Source organism: Diadema setosum, chromosome 8, assembly GCF_964275005.1.
Source record: "Diadema setosum chromosome 8, eeDiaSeto1, whole genome shotgun sequence".
Lineage (NCBI taxonomy): Eukaryota > Metazoa > Echinodermata > Echinoidea > Diadematoida > Diadematidae > Diadema > Diadema setosum.
In genome coordinates, this window is record NC_092692.1 from 15,799,192 (window position 1) to 15,818,804 (window position 19,613).

General features: G+C 36.5%; 1 protein-coding gene across 1 annotated transcript in view; it reads right to left on the reverse strand.

Annotated features, from left to right (window-relative positions):
- Positions 1 to 8,437: 8,437 nt before the first annotated feature.
- The window catches only part of LOC140232028 (VPS35 endosomal protein-sorting factor-like), a 31,244-nt gene continuing 20,068 nt past the window's right edge, over positions 8,438 to 19,613 (reverse strand). Inside the window, exons 21-30 of the mRNA XM_072312179.1 lie at positions 18,757 to 18,837; positions 18,366 to 18,429; positions 17,529 to 17,627; positions 16,629 to 16,706; positions 16,109 to 16,223; positions 15,045 to 15,184; positions 14,371 to 14,536; positions 12,820 to 12,938; positions 11,669 to 11,818; positions 8,438 to 10,996 (exon numbers count right to left, since the gene is read on the reverse strand). Coding sequence (XP_072168280.1) covers positions 10,898 to 10,996; positions 11,669 to 11,818; positions 12,820 to 12,938; positions 14,371 to 14,536; positions 15,045 to 15,184; positions 16,109 to 16,223; positions 16,629 to 16,706; positions 17,529 to 17,627; positions 18,366 to 18,429; positions 18,757 to 18,837 — 1,111 coding nt within the window. The 3' untranslated portion in view covers positions 8,438 to 10,897. The remainder of the gene's footprint in view (positions 10,997 to 11,668; positions 11,819 to 12,819; positions 12,939 to 14,370; positions 14,537 to 15,044; positions 15,185 to 16,108; positions 16,224 to 16,628; positions 16,707 to 17,528; positions 17,628 to 18,365; positions 18,430 to 18,756; positions 18,838 to 19,613) is intronic.

Below are 19,613 nucleotides of genomic sequence, written 5' to 3' on the forward strand. Positions count from 1 at the left end.
ACCGGTGTTAAGAAATAAAAAGCGCCATAGATATCCTAAGCCTATTCTGCTCTCCATGTCTTCTGTTCATATCAACTTCCTCAATTTGACATTGATATTCATGTACAACATGTCTTCCTTGAGTACGTATAGGCACAGATTGTTAGTTTGTTTTGTTTCTCAATTTTCTATTGCTTTATTGTTTGTTTGTTTGTTTGTTTGTTTGTTTGTTTGTTGTTTTTTTGTTCGTTCGTTTGATTTTGGACAGTCTATAATCCCAACGACAAAGTTACTTAACAATATTTTAGAGAATCAGTTTTCAGGCAAGTGTCAGGTGTTCTGTTTATCATAATATTTTCGATGGAAAAAAATGATGCTTAATTAATGTCAGCATTTCTTAAGGGCTATTTTTCTCAACTGTATATTATATCATTCTTATGATAACGGTTTTGAACTCTTGTCAATAACCCACTGTTGTTTTTTTTTTTCTAATCTCATTCGCATAGGCGTTTCATATTATCGAATACAGTCACAGATGATAAAACTCCCATGAATAAGAAGAATGGTAGCTGCTGTTTGGCTTTGTTCTTATCACATGACATCAGGCCCGGGGGGGGGGGGGGGGGGAGTGGAGGGAGGTCTGTTTCTTGTAGACACGACACTCTGAGGCGTGTTATGTGACACAAATTTGTCACCTCGTTCACCGTGAATGAATGTCTGCGAGATTAGTTACGGTAAGATGAAAGTTTATGGCAACGCCCTGGTACTTTGAACTTAACTTCTATAGAACTCAAACTGTCAGCCCTGACGTGCCTGACCGATCTTTGATAGTCACTTTGGATATACATGTATCTTCATGTATACGGTATTGCGAATATATCGTGTAAACTTGATAAACATGAAATAATTCATTTGACCCGAGGATGAGTTCCAGACTCATTCCCTCAAGCGAGTGTGATTGGTCGAACTAAAGATGATTCTTCTTATTCTTCTTCTTTTTAGGTCCTATATATATATGAAATATCCCCTATCCCCTATATCTCCACCACACTTTTGGGTGTGGAATTAATGTGAATGAAAGAATACATCTGAAGGATATGCTGAGGCGAGTGGCATAAATCTTCTTCATTCTACGAAACAAAGTGAAACCAAACCAGTGTCCATTATCAATTTTAGTGCCTTGACACCAACGAACCTAGCATTGACTCTGACTCTGCCGTGTTGGCTGCAGCTGATAACATCGTCTATAGGCTCTTACCTGTTACAATTAAGAGGTTTAGTGCCATACGATGCTCATGATAGTACCAGTTGCTATCTGTGGCTAATTAAAGGCATTGTTTACCATTTGCAGATGAAAAAAAAAAACCTTTAGTGCTTCAAAATAGTTCTGAGGTGTGAGTTAGGGATAGAAACAACCAGTATAAAAAAGTTACTCAGTATAATCGATGTTAAGTATTGAAAAATATACAAAATGTAAACAATAGTTATAGTAAAATTGTTTCTAGAATAAACCGTCTACAGTTTAGTAAAAAAAAAATAGTGATATTTCCTTATATTTTATGCTTTACTACAAAAATTTTATATGGTAGGATGTTTTGTGATACAACTGACCTACACATATGCATCAAATGTGATAACTCAAACAGTTTAAAGTCCTTTTACTTACCTTTACAGTACTTTTAATTTGATTGAAAGGATATAATTGACTCAGTATAAACTTACAAGTTTATCCCCTGTTTTGGCATTGAAACCTTGCTTGATAGACCAAACTAATGTTGGCGATCAACTTTTGAGCACATGAGCAGTCTGCCGCGTCTTTCATGTTGTTGTTATTTCTTTAGGTACCAGACAGTTAAAGGGATAGAACAGTTTCTGTTGAGATTGGGCTTGAGGTTTCAAATGTTTTTTGATGATGATATTTTTGAGAGATAATGAGAAACTTCTTATGAAGTTATGAAAGAGCATAACAAATTCTAAGAGGAATTCGAAGTTTATTTGATGAAAAATTGGTTTTAACTTGGCTGAGATATCCAAAACAAAGCGATCCTAAGAGAAATTCAAAGTTTATTTGATGAAAATTGGTTTAAAATGGCTGAGATATCCAAAACAAAACGATCCTCATAAAAGATGGGACCTACCTTTTATTAGGGTTTCTTTGTTTTACTTTGTTTTTGGATATCTTAGCCATTTTAAAACAGATGGTCATCAAATAAACATTGAATTCCTGTAAGAATTGAATACTTTTTAACATTTATTTTAATAAAGTGGTTTCTAAGTAGGCCTATATCTTAAAAAGTTAGACGCTTAATTCTCACCTCAACAATACTATACTATCCCTTTAAGTTCGTGCTCTATTTAGCCAAATATATACCTCTTTCCGAATAGCATCGGCACTTCAAAATTAATGCGTCAGATGCATATTGGTGTCATGGTTATATTTCTGCGTATAAGGCATTGTATATACCTCAGCAATGAACTATGACGTGTGCGAGGTTATCTGTAAGGCGGCATTCATATATGACCACTGTTACACTTGCATTATCCTACCACTTTTATTGGTTTGTGTATGTATGTTTATTCGTGTGTGTATGAGTGCTACAGATCCTAATACAGACACTAATTAAACAACATGGCGTCGCCGTCCAACCATGTATGAAATCATTTATCATTAACCCGAAGATCAGTCATAATGAATTATACAGTTGCATTGAAATATAGAGCTCATCAAGGAAAATAATGAAAGCAACTAAGGCAATTTTTTTTTTTCTGCAATGAAAGAAGTAGTCCCTATTTGAACTCAAGACATCGAGAATGAAGACAAACGAATGAATAAACAAAGCAAATAAAAAAAATCAAAAAAGCAACAAAATGGCACACCGATATCTGTAAAACAAAGAATATTAAAGATTTGTGATAATTCTGTGTAATTTAGGACGTGTCTACATTTATTGAATAAAAGAGCTCTGTCAGCAGTCAATTGTAACTCGCTAAATGAAGAAATGTTGAAATGATTAAAATCGTGTGAATTCAAGAGAAACTTAAAACCCATTGCAACTTGGAGGTAATATGTGGGTCAATATGCGGCGTACATTATTCAGCACTTAGCAGCCATTGGTAAAAAAAAATGTAAATATTCAATTCTACTTGCATACATTTAGGATTCAATAATTTTAAACTTTAATAATTACGTCATGTCGCACTGCCATGCTATAAGTTCACATTTTGTTTTATCGTTTTTTATATTTCCCACTCAATACGACTTTCACTTTGTTTGCGTAAGATTAAACAAACCAATCGCTTTATTCTTATAAATACAATAGACGAATGAATGAAAAAAAAAAAGAAATATGCTCGCGTATAAGTTTCGCAAAACAGTATAGAGTTTAGAACATTTTCTTGATTCTTGCTCTGCGTAACCTCCCGGGGTTCAGACAGGATATACTGATCAGTGTACGGACAGCTCACAAACTTGCCGATAAGTTTCCACACAACGCCCCTTAACTTATAATCACTGGTTTTATTTAGAAACTGATCTCTCCTAAACTACGACATAAAACCCAATTGTGACACATCCAAGCAAGAAATCGACAGTACTCTATTACCACAATCTTTGTCTCCCGCGAAATGTAAAATCTATCATTAGCGTTGAACATTACCCTCCAGCGCTGATAATGTCGCAGTTCGTGTTTACCGTTCCGCTGCGTGCTGTTTTGGAGTTGGCAAACAATCAAGATCAATTACTTTATAAAGTAGACATAATTGAGGCCCATATGTCATAAACATGGTTCAATAGATGCCATAAAAAGTTTAGATATTACATATAGGATATGCGCAAGTTTTCAATATTTGCCTACTCTGCAAGGTGGTTCAAAATGCCTACAAGGCAAATCCACCACCATATACTCATAATGACTTGGTGTAAAATCCGAGGAAGAGAAGGTAAAAGTTGCAACATATTTAAGCAGTAAAAAACAACAACAACAATAACAAAAACAATGTATGGAAGTTCAAAGTTCATATGTGTTTCATCAAATGGTAATATTGGTAGCAAACAAATAATGATATCATAATTCACTCTTTTGATATGCATAAGATATCATAAAAATCCATATTTTCTGTAGGTACTTTGAACTGCAACTTAAGCAAACTTTTACTCGGACCAAAGTTGAAGGATCAGCAGCTAGAAGCTGCAACAACACAACGTGTATACGTCGGGCAAAAAAAAAAAAGTTGTGGAAGTTTAAAGTTCATATTATTTCGTCGAGTGGTGATATCTGTTGCAAACTACCTCATTTACAAACAATAATGTCATCTATTCATTGTTTTCCCCGTCTAATATGCATTAGATATCATTAAAATCTATGATTTCTAGGTCCGTTGAATTGCAACATAGCAAACTTTTACTCGGACTGAAATCGAAGGATGAGCATATATACAGAAGTTGCATCAAACAAACAAAATGACGAAATTTTATCATATACTCTTTTCATGCTATTGGTCGCTGTCTCTATACAATTTATAATGATGTCATCAACTCAAAACTCCCTCTTAAGCTGTGTGTAATGAATATCACGCTTTTTAAGTACTTGGAATGACAATATATTAAAGAAAATGATGTATGGAAAGAATTTTTCTCACTATGTTTAAAAATGAATTTTAGTGCAGATCCGTGTGTGGGACAATAAAATGTGAGGTCGCGACATCACCACTTTATCTCATTGTGGTTACATAACTGTTCCGCGTGAATACATTATGACACGACAATGAAACATTGTTGCTCCCTCCCTTTCTTATTCCAAGGTTCGATAGTATTGAAACAGCAGCGATCATATCTGTTGGATTTTATTCTAGGACCTATCGATCAAACTCAGCTTGATCATGGTTTGAATATTGTATACTTTGACCTATAGTGACACGGCGATTTTATAATCCTTTACACAATTAGTATAACGCTGTATATAGTCTCTGTTCCAGCATCGTTGAAAATTAAATGGCTTGAAAATTATTTTAATCTATCGGTGATACTCTTGAGCTTCTATATAAACTAGTTTCCACAATCGTACAATAATTTTGTAACAGACAAAGACATGTAAAAGGAAAGCAAAAAAAAAAACAACAACAACAACAAACCCAACAGCAACGGGGAAATGTCACCAAAATCATGCGGAATAATTTTCATAGGAAGGTAACTATAGTATTGCAAGTTATTTCTGTATCTCATTGAAGTGATACAAGAAATTAACGTCAGCACCTCTTAGATCATCACCAACTATCATAGCCGACGAAGTTTGAAATTAGATCTGGCGTGACTGCTGTTCTTATAAATTTTGTCAGTCTACATCCCTCACACCAGTAATATTATTTACATTTTCGATCATATCGATGGGTTACAGGAGCGGGGCTGCGAACAGAAATATATATATATATATATATATAAATATATATATATATATATATATATATATATATATATATATATATATATATAAATATATATACATATATATATATATATATATATATATATATATATATATATATATATATATATACATATATATATATATATATATACATGTATATATATATATGTATATATATTTATATATATATATATATATATATATATATATATATATATATATATATATATATATATGTATATATATATATTTCGCAAGTAAATGGGACGACTCATTTTGAGCACATTCTATGCCGTGTATTTATTTCACCATGACAAATTAAAGTGAGTATCAATATTCTCTTCATGCAAATGCAGAAGATACCTTTCAGTATAATATCAAGACTATACTTATGCGATTTATGAAGGAATAAGAATATCTGTTCATAATTGACGATTAATTTAGTCATACTAAGAAACAATAATGACGAGGACGAATGACAATATTGTCATTATTAACGTCTCTATTTCCGTCATTAGGGTTAACATCGTTACAAAAAAAATAAATAAAACAAAATCGTGTATTGTCATTATCATCAATTGAAATAGAAATATAGCGTATCAAAACAAGTAAAAAAAAAACAATCGTTCCACATATATATATCAATACAATAAAAACTAACCCCCCCCCCCCACACACACACACACAAACCTGTGACACTTAAAGAGATAATTCGACCACGCAGAAGACACGCACAATTCACTCACTCACAAGTCTTCTGAAAAGTTTTATAGGACCTAATGCCGCGGTTGAAAAAAACAAAAAACAAAAAACGGGGTGGGGGACCGGGGTATGCCCATTTCGCCGGGAATTACGCACCGCGATGAAAATAAGTGATATTTCCTTTTCTTTTAAGCTTTTTCATATCGTTTTCTCATACGATTAGGTCATAGAAACGAAAACTTCAAATTTTGATGCTCCAAGCTTCTCCACGATTAGCGTGAATACAGTAAGTAGGCCTACAATGTGCACTGTATGGTAATTTATATCATAGCAATAAAGCTTTTATGATGTACCTTGATAATCTGGACAAATCATAAAGTAGCTTCTCATTGCCAATGGAACTAAAAATAACAAATGAATGTGATAGTGTAAGACGGATACTTGTACTAAAATGTCAAGCACTGTTTATTCCAAATCAGGTAATTTCTTCCAGCTAGCTTCGTGTGAGCATGGCCGGCGGAGCCATGGGGGCCGTGGGGGCTCGGGCCCTCACACTTTTTGTGCATCATACAAAGGAATACATAAGGTGTCATCACTTTGGCCCCCCACATTTTTTTAACCCGGAAATACGTAAGTGGCACTAAATAGAAATAGATAGAGATCTTGAAGTGTGAGCGCGGTAAGGTAATGTTTTTCCACTTAAAGGGAAGGTAAACCCAAAGAGCAATGTGGATTGAGTGAAAGCAGCAACAGTAGTAGAACACATCAGTGAAAGTTTGAGAAAAATCAGACAATCGATGCAAAAGTTATGAATTTTTAAAGTTTTGGTGTTGGAACCGCTGGATGAGGAGACTACTAGAGGATATGACGTATGAGTGGACAACGATACAAAGAAAATATAAAGGATATTCAACAAAAATTCACTTTTCTAGAATTATGAAAGAGCAGTGGACCAACCGCTTTCAGAAAGCAGGGGGAATAATTGCTACCCTTAACATATGTCAATATCAAGTTGATGGAATTTGTAATTTTCATGAAAAATGGATTTTTGTAGTATTTTCTTTATATTTTCTTGATATTGTAGTCCACTCATACGTCATAACCTCTAGTAGTCTCCTCATCCAGCGGTTCCAACACCAAAACTTTAAAAATTCATAACTTTTGCATCGATTGTCCGATTTTCTTCAAACTTTCACTGATGTGTTTTTCTAATGTTGCTGCTTTCACTCAATCCACATTGTTCTTGGGGTTTATCTTCCCTTTAAGACATTTCAGCTGAAGAAACCCGGAAGTGGAAGGGGAGAGATGAGCTGAGGATTTTTTTTTTTTTTTGCTTGTTAGCTAATGAAACCCGGAAGTGGGCCCCCACACTTTTGAAAACGCTCCGCCGGCTCTGGTGAGTACCGTGCAATTCTCAAGGTGACCTTCAACTGTTTCACATTTGAGATGATGATGTTTTATACCCACCAAAGTGGGCTGGTTTACCAGTGTGCACACAACCTCATATAATGGGTATAAATGTCTCAAGGTAATCAGTGATTAAACCTGTTTCGTTTAGTAAATTAAACCTGTTTAGTAAATGGAATCTGGTTTGCGTGGATTGATCGTCACAACAGGCAAGCCTCGGCTGTTTTCTGGATATCAGAAGCAAACTTAGCATTACAGAAACGTGTATACATACATTATGTTTTGTATTTAATCTGCCTATTTACACCTCCAGAGAAGAAGAGAGTGGCAGAATTAAAAGAGAATGAAAATACAACAGATGTGATATGAAATCTAGCAGCCATACACCCCTTATCTGGGCTGTCCCCTTACTAAATTTTTCTATGTGCTTGTAAATACTGTATCTGTAAATAAATTGTATTATAATGTCAATAGCACCAGTCTGCAAGAATCTTCAGTCTATTGAAGGAGGCAGACTTAATCAGAAGAAGAAGAAATACTGAGGTCACTCATAAATGGTGCTTATCGTGTTCCTGTATATCTTCCTTATTTCCTGCTATCTCTCTCTCTAAATATATATATATATATACACGCACACATATATACATGTATATATATGTGTGTGTGTATATATATATATATATATATATATATATATATATATATATATATATATATATATATATATATATATATATATATATATATATATATATATATATATATATATATATATATATATATATATATATATATATATATATATATATATATATATATATATATATATATATATATATATATATATATATATATATCTTCCTCACTAACCCAACACCAGTGCTAGATCCTTTCATAAATAAATGCATTGTTCACTGTCATTTCTGTGATATCAATTTATTCATTCAATATACTCTCATTTAATGATCACAAAATCTTATTAAGTGTCATACAAAATATTCATATGAAATCAAGGAAAATGTAAGACCTTGCTTTAGCACAGTACATACTCTAAATCATTGTGCTCTGGCAATTTGCCTCACTATTATTGTGTAGAATATCCTTCATAAAGTCTGATGTGTTTTGATTTTTGTAATACGAAATGCCATTTCTTTAAAATCATCATCTCCTTCATCTTAATACATGACGGCTACAACATGTGACAAACAACATCAAAAAACAATAAACACAGTGGAAGTTTACTGCGAATAAAAACTTTCACACCAGGTAAGATTTGTTCATAATGTTAAGTTACATTAGTAACCAAAACAATTAAAAAAGGATTTGTACCGCTGGGACTGAGTTTGTAGATAGAGTATCACTTATTTCTTTACATAAAATCTCTCTAGTCGACTTCCACATATCCAAATACAAATCAAATTTCACCTTTACTCTGTCCTCCCATGAAAATTCCATAGAGGGTTCTGCGAGGGACAAGTGCTCTAAGGAATGTTATCTTTGCATTACAGTAACCTCGATACGGTGTGAAACATGAATGCAGGCATACAAGCTGACATTGGCATGCACATGTACGGCATATCTACATGCTGAGCGATAGATAAATACACAAATATATAAAATACTGAAATAATCTCACAACATATAGGGAAAAACAGTAATTTTCATAAGTTCCATTAGTTATTGTGGTGTACCTTGGTCTACATCTTTTTTCTTCATACTGTTATATAAATTTCAATTGCATATAACTTTTTGCCACTTCCTACGCTGTACCTCTCCTCTTGGTGCTGCCAAAGTCTTTGAGTAATTTCACACAGATAATCTAACAGTCCGTAGGCAACAGCTGATTAAAGGGGCATTTTAGAGATTTTTTTTTACATGTATATACATGTAATTTCACATCATGAAGTACATAAATCGATAGTGGTATGTATAGATCAGTGAAATTTATTGCGGCCCTTGAGCAGATACACCAATACAATGTACTTCAAAAAACCTTACACAAATTACACTGAACAAGGATGACGACATAGGGGGCTTACATACTTCCGAAATGTAGCGATGTAATTCTATTACAATGCCACTTGAAAGTTCACCTGTGTAGAATTTATGCCTGCTTTCTTCTTTGGTTCTGCTCCCTTGAGCACCCTATCATGCATTCTAATCTGAAGCTGCTTTAATAGCATCCTTGTTCATTGTGATTTGTAGTGCTTCTTTAAACATTCAGATTCCTCATGCCATCACTATAAATTCTGAATCTCTGTAGCAAATTTACATACATGTATGTAATTGTTGCAATGCAAAAGTCTAAAAGTCATGTTGAGATGACATCACAGATAGATGCTTCACCACTGAGCAGTCATTCACATTCAACTGACCATTTTTATCTGAGACTGATGATGTGCAATATCTAGTATGCTTGCACAGAGCTGCTCTCATTCTTGTGCACTGAATGTGACAGCTCAGAAGTTTACCGATCAATCACAAAATTGCTGTTTGGCACATCAAAGACCTTCCTTGGCATGAACAGCTGTTATGATCAGTTAAATCTGCTCAGGTAAATAAGCAGCAATTTTATTTCTATTTCACTTTGACTATGAAGACATGGCAATTCAAACTACTAATCATGTGCACAGTATGTCTAGACATAAAAGGCTCACAGCAGGGAGCAACCTGCACCATGTTTGCACTGACAAAAATGGGGGGGGGGGGAGGGAAAATGCACCTTTGTGGCTGACAGTTTTGGTCAAATAATAAGGATAAATTTCTTCTCATTTTATTTCATCTTCAATGACAGTGTATATATATGTCATCTATCATTGAGGGTTACCTTTTTCCCCCATCTGTACTGCAGTGGCAAGATGACATGTGTAACTATAACAATGTGCTTGCTTGAAATATACTTGTGGAGTAGTGTCTAGCATAAATACAAATAGACGTACTGGGCTAAACTCACTGGAAAAACCAAAACATCATGTAGTTAGAGATACCAAATCTCAAGCCAATCTAAGTACCACAGGTCTGTTTCATGAAAGTTTAAGGAGAGACTTTTTGCTCATAAGACACACTCACAAGAGACTTCATGAAATGAATTCACTTCTCTTTGAAAGTCTCTATGGGCGACTTTTGCCATTCTAAAATTTATGTAAACACTTTATGTGATGACTTTATAAAACGGACCCCTGGTGTTATTCAAATGTCTTCATGTACATTGTGTGTATGAGCACTCTGGATCTAATGAGTTGGACATATACAAATGGAGGATAAAGCAGTTCAGAGAAAAGTAATACTCCCAGCTGATGACTGTGCCACTTTCAACATGTATTCAACTCTATACATACAATGTATAAATATAAATCATCCTTGCTGGCACTCAGCGGCAACTGTGGCTACGTTCTGGTCTGCAGGGTTAGGTTGGACGCGAGATCGGCGTACGCCTTGCCGCCCGGCCTGGCTCCAGAGCGCTTCACGTACTCCATCAAACGCACCTGTTGGAGAATAGGGGTGGTGACACAGTGAAGAATGCCGCGGTTGAAGCGAGAAGGGGGTGTGGGGGTGGTGTAAACGAGGAAGAATGTTATGGGTTTTGGTAGGAAGGGTGAGATAGGGTTTTTATCTGACTTTAGGAGAGCTCACTACTTTGAAAATCTAACAATCTTTACAAAACAAACAGGTTCCCAATTTAAAAAAAAAACAACAACAATGTTTATTTTCAAAGAAATTAAGTGATATCATTTGATTTCAAATACTTCTATTTCATTAACAAATGATTGAAAAAACAACAATCAAAAATGAATTCATTATATCACATCACAGAACTTTATCATCTAACTGAATGTGTGCGTCTTCACAATTGCTTGACTTTTGAACAAATAGTTTCATTACAGCTTTCGATTGGCATGGTAAATATATGTGCAAATTTGGTTGCACAATGCTACTGCATTCAATGAAACAATCTCGATTCATGAAGATATTCCTCACATGAGAATAGGTATTGTCTCCCAGTTTGATATTTTCTGGATTTGCTCGTTCACGGCCCATTAACAGTAACTGGTTTCGGAATGACCTTTTCCAAACTTTGTTTGCATTGGTCTCTAATAACTAAATTTACAGGGACCGTATATCATACATAATGAATTATACATATGCTTAGTTCTCACCATGTATTTGGCATCAGCGTGACCGTGCTTCTGTGCCAGGTTCCATAGGTTGAGGGCAAGCCCCGACATGGCCGTCTTGCTGACGTCTCCAAACATTATGATGCACTCGAAGAATTCTCCGGCAATCATGGCCTGTCTCTTTAGGCCAGTCTGCAGAGTCAGAAAAGATGATTTTTCTTTCTTACTTTAAATAATAAAAAAAAAACTATACTACTTTCATAATGAGTTAGTCACAGACAACTTCCAAACATCTAAGGGTTCAGTTATGAATACCTAAAAAGAAGAGTGGTAGGGGAGAGTCATGTTCAGTCACATAAATTCCACCTCTCCTTGCACTTGTTTAAAATTCCTGACATGTAGCTGACCCTCTTTGGTGTGCTTATGACATTTTTCACTGAAACAAGTAATAGATGAGAAACTCTACATACTTCTAGATTACCTGTCCATAGTCTTATAGATTTCCCCAACAGGCTTCAAAATACCACGTGCCAAAATTTGAATGATCAAGAATAAACATTTATCAAGTTGTGTTATCTATTTTCAGTATTTTGAATATGATTATGACGAATTTGATGACAGATCGTACGGAAAATGTTACATTGTATATTGAATGCTATGACCCTTGTACTTCCTTCCATTACCCCTGCAGCCTGTCTTTGTATATACACATTGCCCTTTGCTATTTTCAGATAATGGTCTTGTTAGGGCCTAATGAGGCCACTCAAATCAACCACGTTTAACCAACATTTGTTTACCAGTGAGTTTCAACACTGAGATTTGGAATATAACATTAGATTTCCTCTTAACCCACGATGGTGATTATATACAAACAACACACAAGAAAAAAAAATAGAAGTGACAAACAACTCAATGACTGGTTAACAAATTTAAAGCTACACTAAGGCCATTCATTGAACAGTGTCATTCTATTACAAGACTAATTATAAGATAATTTTAAAGCATGCTAGAATACGCTACTTCTCTTTGAGGATTCCATTTGCCTTCACCCTATGAGTAACAAACTAGGGGGACTTCATTATAGATGTAGCATTGAATGAGACATATGCATCAAAGACGATGTCAATAGAAATGTCAGTTGTTTTATCAGGTGGCACCAGCTACTGACTCTATCTCGATTTCAACAAACTCACTTCAGACTGGCCCAGAGTCTTGCAGTGGTCCAAGACGGACAAAATCAGGGTCCCGGCTACCGAGCCCACCTCCGCCAGGAATTTCTTGTCGTTGCCATAGAGGGCATCGTTTGAATCCACTGCGAGTACAAAAGAGTCACTACAAGATTCAATACATGGTGAATGGTTATAGGACATGTTTCTATGAGGAAATCATAGCACAAAATTATCCCCTTGCTTCCAAAACGTGGTAACTCCCACAGAGCTCGTACAAGGTATATCTGGTTCCAAACAGCAATGGGGTTAACAACTGTAAAGAAATTGCAAAATCGTGATACATCTGGGGAACATAGGATGAATCTGAGAAAGACCAAATTGGAACAAAAAGCATACACACAAGAATAATCATCGACATCAGTATGATGTCATCTATCAAAGGGAGAAATAGGTGGGGATGAGGAGAAAGATCATGGACATGGAACAGCTTGTAGATATATCCCGACAACTCTGAAATAACTTCATGTTCTTGGTAACATGACTAGAAAGCAGGTCACATGATTATCTAAAAAGTTATTGAGGAAAAACCAAAATGTCCTACTCTATAACCACCATCCAACTCGTCACATCTATCTTTCTCTCTGAATTTCAGACAAATGCTTCACTTGTAAAAGTTCTCGTGTGCAAACTGCAAGAGACTCTGACCCCAAACATTTCTAACATGGGAGATTCTCGCACCTTGACTCCCCAGTAAACTGGAGACTCTGATCACCCAAGCATGCGCACAATATTATGTGTGCATAGTGCACATCACGAGCGTAAAGCATGATGTCTGTTGTGGCATCGGCCCAGTTAGTCCTGGAAGCACTTTGATGATAGATGCTCTCTGATGCTATGTTAGCTTTATCTACGTTGTTTTTTTTTTGTTTTGTTTTGGTTTTTTTTTTTTTTTGGGGGGGAGCTAAATTTTGATTAGGAAAAAACGCAGCTTCACTTGCATAGTAGACACAAAGCTAGAGCAGGAGAAATTTAAACTCAAGTGACCGAGCGGGAGATTTTGAGAAAATAGCCTCAAAGCAGGAGAGTTGTAGTCCCTTAAAGGGATAGTATATTTTCGGTTGAGATCTAACTTCAAGTTTCTAATATCTTTTGGTGAGACAATGAAAAACCTCTTGTGAAATATCAAAGAGCATGTAATTCCAAGAGGCACAAGTTTATTTAATGAAAATTGGCCTTGAAATGGCTGAGATACCTGTATCCAAAATAGAGCAATCGTAATAAAAGGTGGGAACCATATTTTATTAAGATCACTTTGTTTTACTTTTTTGGGGGGATGTCTCAGCCATTTCAAAATCGATTTTCATCTAATAAACTTCAAATTCCTCTTAGAATGGTATGCACTGTATTATTTCATAAGTGGTTTCTTGGTATCTCACATGAAGTTAAAAGCCAAATCCTCATCTCCACCAATACTATACAATCCCTTTCCCTTTAAGAAGATATCAACTCCTGCCTCTTCCCCTACACCCACCCCTCCAGCACATACGGTACTCTACCCCTTGAGAGCAAACTGACCGTTCTTGATGTGGTAGAGGAAGTGTTCCTGGCTCTGTGCAGACAGGAGACGGAGCACATTCATGTAGATGGCGATCTTGGCGTCGCTGTGGGTATCCCACGTGTAGTCCTGCAGTACGTTGAGGAGGCCTCGCAACAGGTACAGGCAGCCCTGCTCTGGGTTATCCTAGGGTTCAATAAAAGGGCGGGACAGGGAAAAGATTTATTGATTACAGTTTCCCACTGATGGGTTGGCTGCCATTTGAGCACTGGTGATATTCAAAGGGGTAAAAAAAAAGGGGGGGGCAATCGAGCTCAGAATGCATTCCTGCTGTCTGGACTTGCAGAAACATTTGCCTTAACTAAACTATTTATTTTACCAAATATATAATGTCAACAAAAGAAAGGAATCACAATTTCACCCATACTAACACTTTCAAACCCAAAATGAAAATTTCGGAATATACAACTCACATATTTTTCTGCATTTTCAATGCCTTTAAAAATGCCTTGCTATTGTTCAAGAGGGCACTGTTTTCAATCTAGTGGGAAGAAACAAATATGCTTTATCTTGAACATAAAACTGTGCATTTATATTCATGAGAGGAAACCAGACATCCTGAATATTCATGAAGAAAGCAGACACTTCCTGAATATTCATGAGAGGAAACCAGACTTCACCCCTAAACACTCACCGGGACAGACAGCAGGGTGGAGAGGAAGTTGTTGATGTAGTTGAGGAGGAGGGGCTCCGAGGAGCGCATTTTGCGGTCCACCTCGATCTGGCGTGGCACACTGGGTATCAGGCTGATGGCAGCTTTGAAGAAGGCATCACCTGCAGCCATGGCAACAAGAAAGAGACCGGTTAGGGTGTGAAATGATGCGGCAAATGTTAGTGTCACACCCATGGATGAAGGGCAGTAAATGTGTCACAAGATATGACAACAGTGGTGGTATACATTGAAGTAAACACCAAGCTTTAGATAGGACTGGGAAGGTGATAGTGCCTTTTTCCTTCTTTGCCTATTTCATGCTCGTGTTGTTGGTTTATTTCCTTATTCATTTATTCTTTCTCTGAAAGGATAGTTACAGCAGCTTAGAGACTTGCACAAAGCTTTGCAGATCTAACAAAGGCCAGCACAGGCACTTAAATCACCATCCTTCCACTAGATACATGTATATATACAATTATCTTGACAAATGCCAGAAATATTCATAACAGGGTAGTACAGCTAGAAGCAATGCGTTCCCACTGGTCAGATCGTCAGTTGACCAGTTTACTTCCAAGTCAAATTTTATGCATAACTTCAGATCACAGGTTGTCCTTGATGACTAGAGATCTCACCCAAGGCTGATTTGTAGCAGAAATATGTAATGTGTGCAAGCTAGACTCCAGCACACTGGAATATATTCCATATGACTATCTTAAATGAATACTTCTTGGTAGGTCCTTGGGATAAAAAACATTCTTAGCCATAAATGTGACATAGCAATTCTTATGGATGCTTGGTGTGTACCACAGTGATTCCAGGAAATCAGCCTAAGGAGTATGGATCAGCCTACAAAGTATGGATCAGCCCAAAGAATATAAATCAGCCTATTAAAAGGAGTATGACTCAGCTTAAGAAGTACAGATTATCCTAAAGGGACATGGCCCAACCTAAGGAATGGATAGGCCACAGGAGTATCAAGCAGCCTAAGGAGTATTGATGCTTAGTACACATAGAAAATGATTCCAGAGAATCAAGAGGAGGCAAACCTTGAGTGAGGGCTTGATTCAGGACGGCCACCTGCCCCGATGCCAGGTAGAGGTTGAGGCGATGGAAGATTCCCACAATGGAGGGAATAGTGATGAAGGCATAGGCTGCACAGGCCTTTTTATGTATTATAGGGGGAGGGAGAAGAGGCAGAAACATCAATGTGAGGCATTATAATATTCTTGTTTACACATATTGCAGTTTTCATGTCCACACACAGTAAGTATTAGCTATATGTATCATCTGTCATTTCTCATACTTGACCTAGAGCCCTGGCAAAAAGTAGACATAAAGAAAAGGCTTCACAAATGAGTAAAAAGGGAAATATAAAAATGGATTTCTGCTATTCTTAAGCAACTCATTGACTATCAAAGCACACGATGCCTCATTAGCTCTTGTTTAAATCATATGGGAAAAGTTTATGATATGAGAGAGATATTTCTAAACGAACAAAGTCAAAATACCTTTGATATAAAAACATGAGACCTGAACTCAAAAGACTTCCAGCTCACAACGACCTACCCTCACAAATGCCGATGTCTTTCTGGAATGGTTCCCCTTCATGACAGCACACGTCTCAGCTGCCAGTCGATTCACACTCTGAGAATTAGCAGAGAGAGAGAGAGAGAGAGAGAAGGATTGCAAGGTGTACCACAAAAAAACAACAACATATATACAGACCTCCACATTCTCTTTTGTTCTATTGAATCTCTGTACAAGTCACTGCATTTGTCTGATTTGACATGATGCAAACTTCTCCAACTGCAGCTCATGTAAAAAAGGAGTGTACAGTTGTAAACTATGGATTGGAGTTATCATTAAAGTTGATAAGATGCCACTTAATACAATTAGCACAAGATGTATATTGTTGATGAAGCAGGTGAAGCAAAATAACCTGCTAAAGACAGGAAAATTGCTGTTGTACAAGGCAGAGTTACAATGACAGGCAGACCCCACAACTTACTTTGTATGCATTTGTGAATAGGACACAAAGCAAACTTTAACACATTCTAGTAGTCTAAAGTACCATTGGCATGAACTCCACAAAATCACTTTGCCTAAGAGCAGGTGAGAACTGAAACATAGCTAAGTTTGATCCTAAGAAATTAAAGGAGTGGGGGAGAGGGGGGGGGGGACCTTGACTCATGCAATTAATGGGACTACCACAAAGGTTTGTCGGAGAGAGAAAAAACCAAAACAATGTTTAAACTGTTGAGCCTTGTCTGCATGGCTTGATACTACAATGTACTCACGAAAGCCTGGTCCCTACTCTTCTCTCAGCAATGACTGCATCATAAGTCCATGCCAGGCCTAGCCCAAGCCCAATTTGCAAGAGGCCAACTTTCATACACACCAGTATGAATGGGGGCAAAATCACGAGGACTGGGCGAGTGGTGTTCGCATCCACATTTTAAGCCTCACCTGCACCAGTGTCACCAGCACTGAGTCAAGGTTGCTGAAGTTGGCCCTGGATTCCACGTAGAAGTTCAGCTGCTGCTCAAAGTCTCTGCCATAGTTGATCTGTGCATGGGGCAAGTAAATGTTACAGAAGACTGGATATCGACTGTCACTCCACACACAAGCACAGACACACACACACATACACACACATACAGACAGACAAAAACTATTTAGAGCATGTGTGTAGGTTCTTAATGATTTGTCACAATTTCCATAAGCAGCTAAACACACAACTCACACAAGTAATGCTGTAGTTTTGAAACTCATAAACAAATTGTTCAGTGACTTACTTTCATTTGCATTCTTGTTGGGAAATCTCCCTTTATGGTGCATGGCAAGTGCAGCAATTGATCACTAAAAGATATCAATTTGTCACATTAATTTTTTTTTTTTTTCTCTTGTCCTCAATAGTGATATCTCAATGTGCATATATGAAAAGTACAAACCACCCAGAAAGGGTATCAGAGAGACATCTTTTACCTGTGGAAGAAAGTTACCCTAATGCAGATTCTATTACAAATATTTCTACGGCCTTTCATATATGTTCCTAAAGGTGATTAGATAGATAAACCTCTTTCTTCCTACAAGCAGTACACAAACAGGTATCTACAAATCCAGACCCTTCAATATAAGATAGTTTATGCTGCCTTAGTGGTCACCTGTCTGTAATAGTCACTTGTTTTGTCTCTCTTGGGTGGCCGCTATTGACAGGATTGATGGTACAGTCACTCCAGTTAATATGCAGATTTATGATTGCAGACTAGCTATTGTGGGCTTGAAAAAAAAAAAAAAACTTACCTTCCTGATGAACCCAGAGATGAGATTGCCAATGTCCCTTCTTTCATCATTCAGAGAGAGGGCGCTGTTTACAGACAATTTAAGATGCAGAATTGTTAGTATCATGTATTTATTTATTATTTTTTTTTTTATTTTTTTTTTTGGGGGGGGGGGAGGGAACAAAAGTAACTTCAGTTAAGTATTGCTTTTTTACAGAGAAAACTTGAGACAAACACAAAGGAAACTGTTACCTAGTCATATGCTAGTACCATCAGAATACAGTCCTTATCTCTGAAATCTATTTTTTTTTTTCAGTTTGCACATATGCACTTTGTTTACACCAAAGTATACATAATGTACTTCTGTTAATAGAAATAACCTGCCCGTACATGACACAAGATTTCTCACTCACTTGATGGAGTCATGCATAGTTTTACAGATGAACATGACGGCGTTGACGATGACTGGGTCCTTGGTCTCTTCCTCTTGGTATCTATTATGAAAAGAAAACAAAGTAACATTAAAGTATTAGCTAGGCTATCACAGATTTCCTTAGGTTGTTTCCCTTTGTACAAATGTATTTGTGAGATCGCAACTGCTGATCCATATCACTTTAAAGGGAAGATAAACCCCAAGAACAATGTGGATTGAGTGAAGGCAGCAACATTAGTAGAACACATCAGTGAAAGTTTGAAGAAAATCGGACAATCGATGCAAAAGTTATGAATTTTTAAAGTTTTGGTGTTGGAACCGCTGGATGAGGAGACTACTAGAGGTTATGACGTATGAGTGGACTACAATATCAAGAAAATATAAAGAAAATACTACAAAAATCCATTTTTTATGAAAATTACAAATTCCATCAACTTGATATTGACATATGTTAAGGGTAGCAATTATTCCCCCTGCTTTCTGAAAGCGGTTGGTCCACTGCTCTTTCATAATTCTAGAAAAGTGAATTTTTGTTGAATATCCTTTATATTTTCTTTGTATTGTTGTCCACTCATACGTCATATCCTCTAGTAGTCTCCTCATCCAGCGGTTCCAACACCAAAACTTTAAAAATTCATAACTTTTGCATCGACTGTCCGATTTTTCTCAAACTTTCACTGATGTGTTCTACTAATGTTGCTGCTTTCACTCAATCCACATTGCTCTTTGGGTTTACCTTCCCTTTAACAAACACGTAGGAAACATGGAACCAGAGTGGGGCTAGGACCTGTCATCTACCTGCATTCCCGGCAGCTGCTCTAACACCATCCCTGGTTG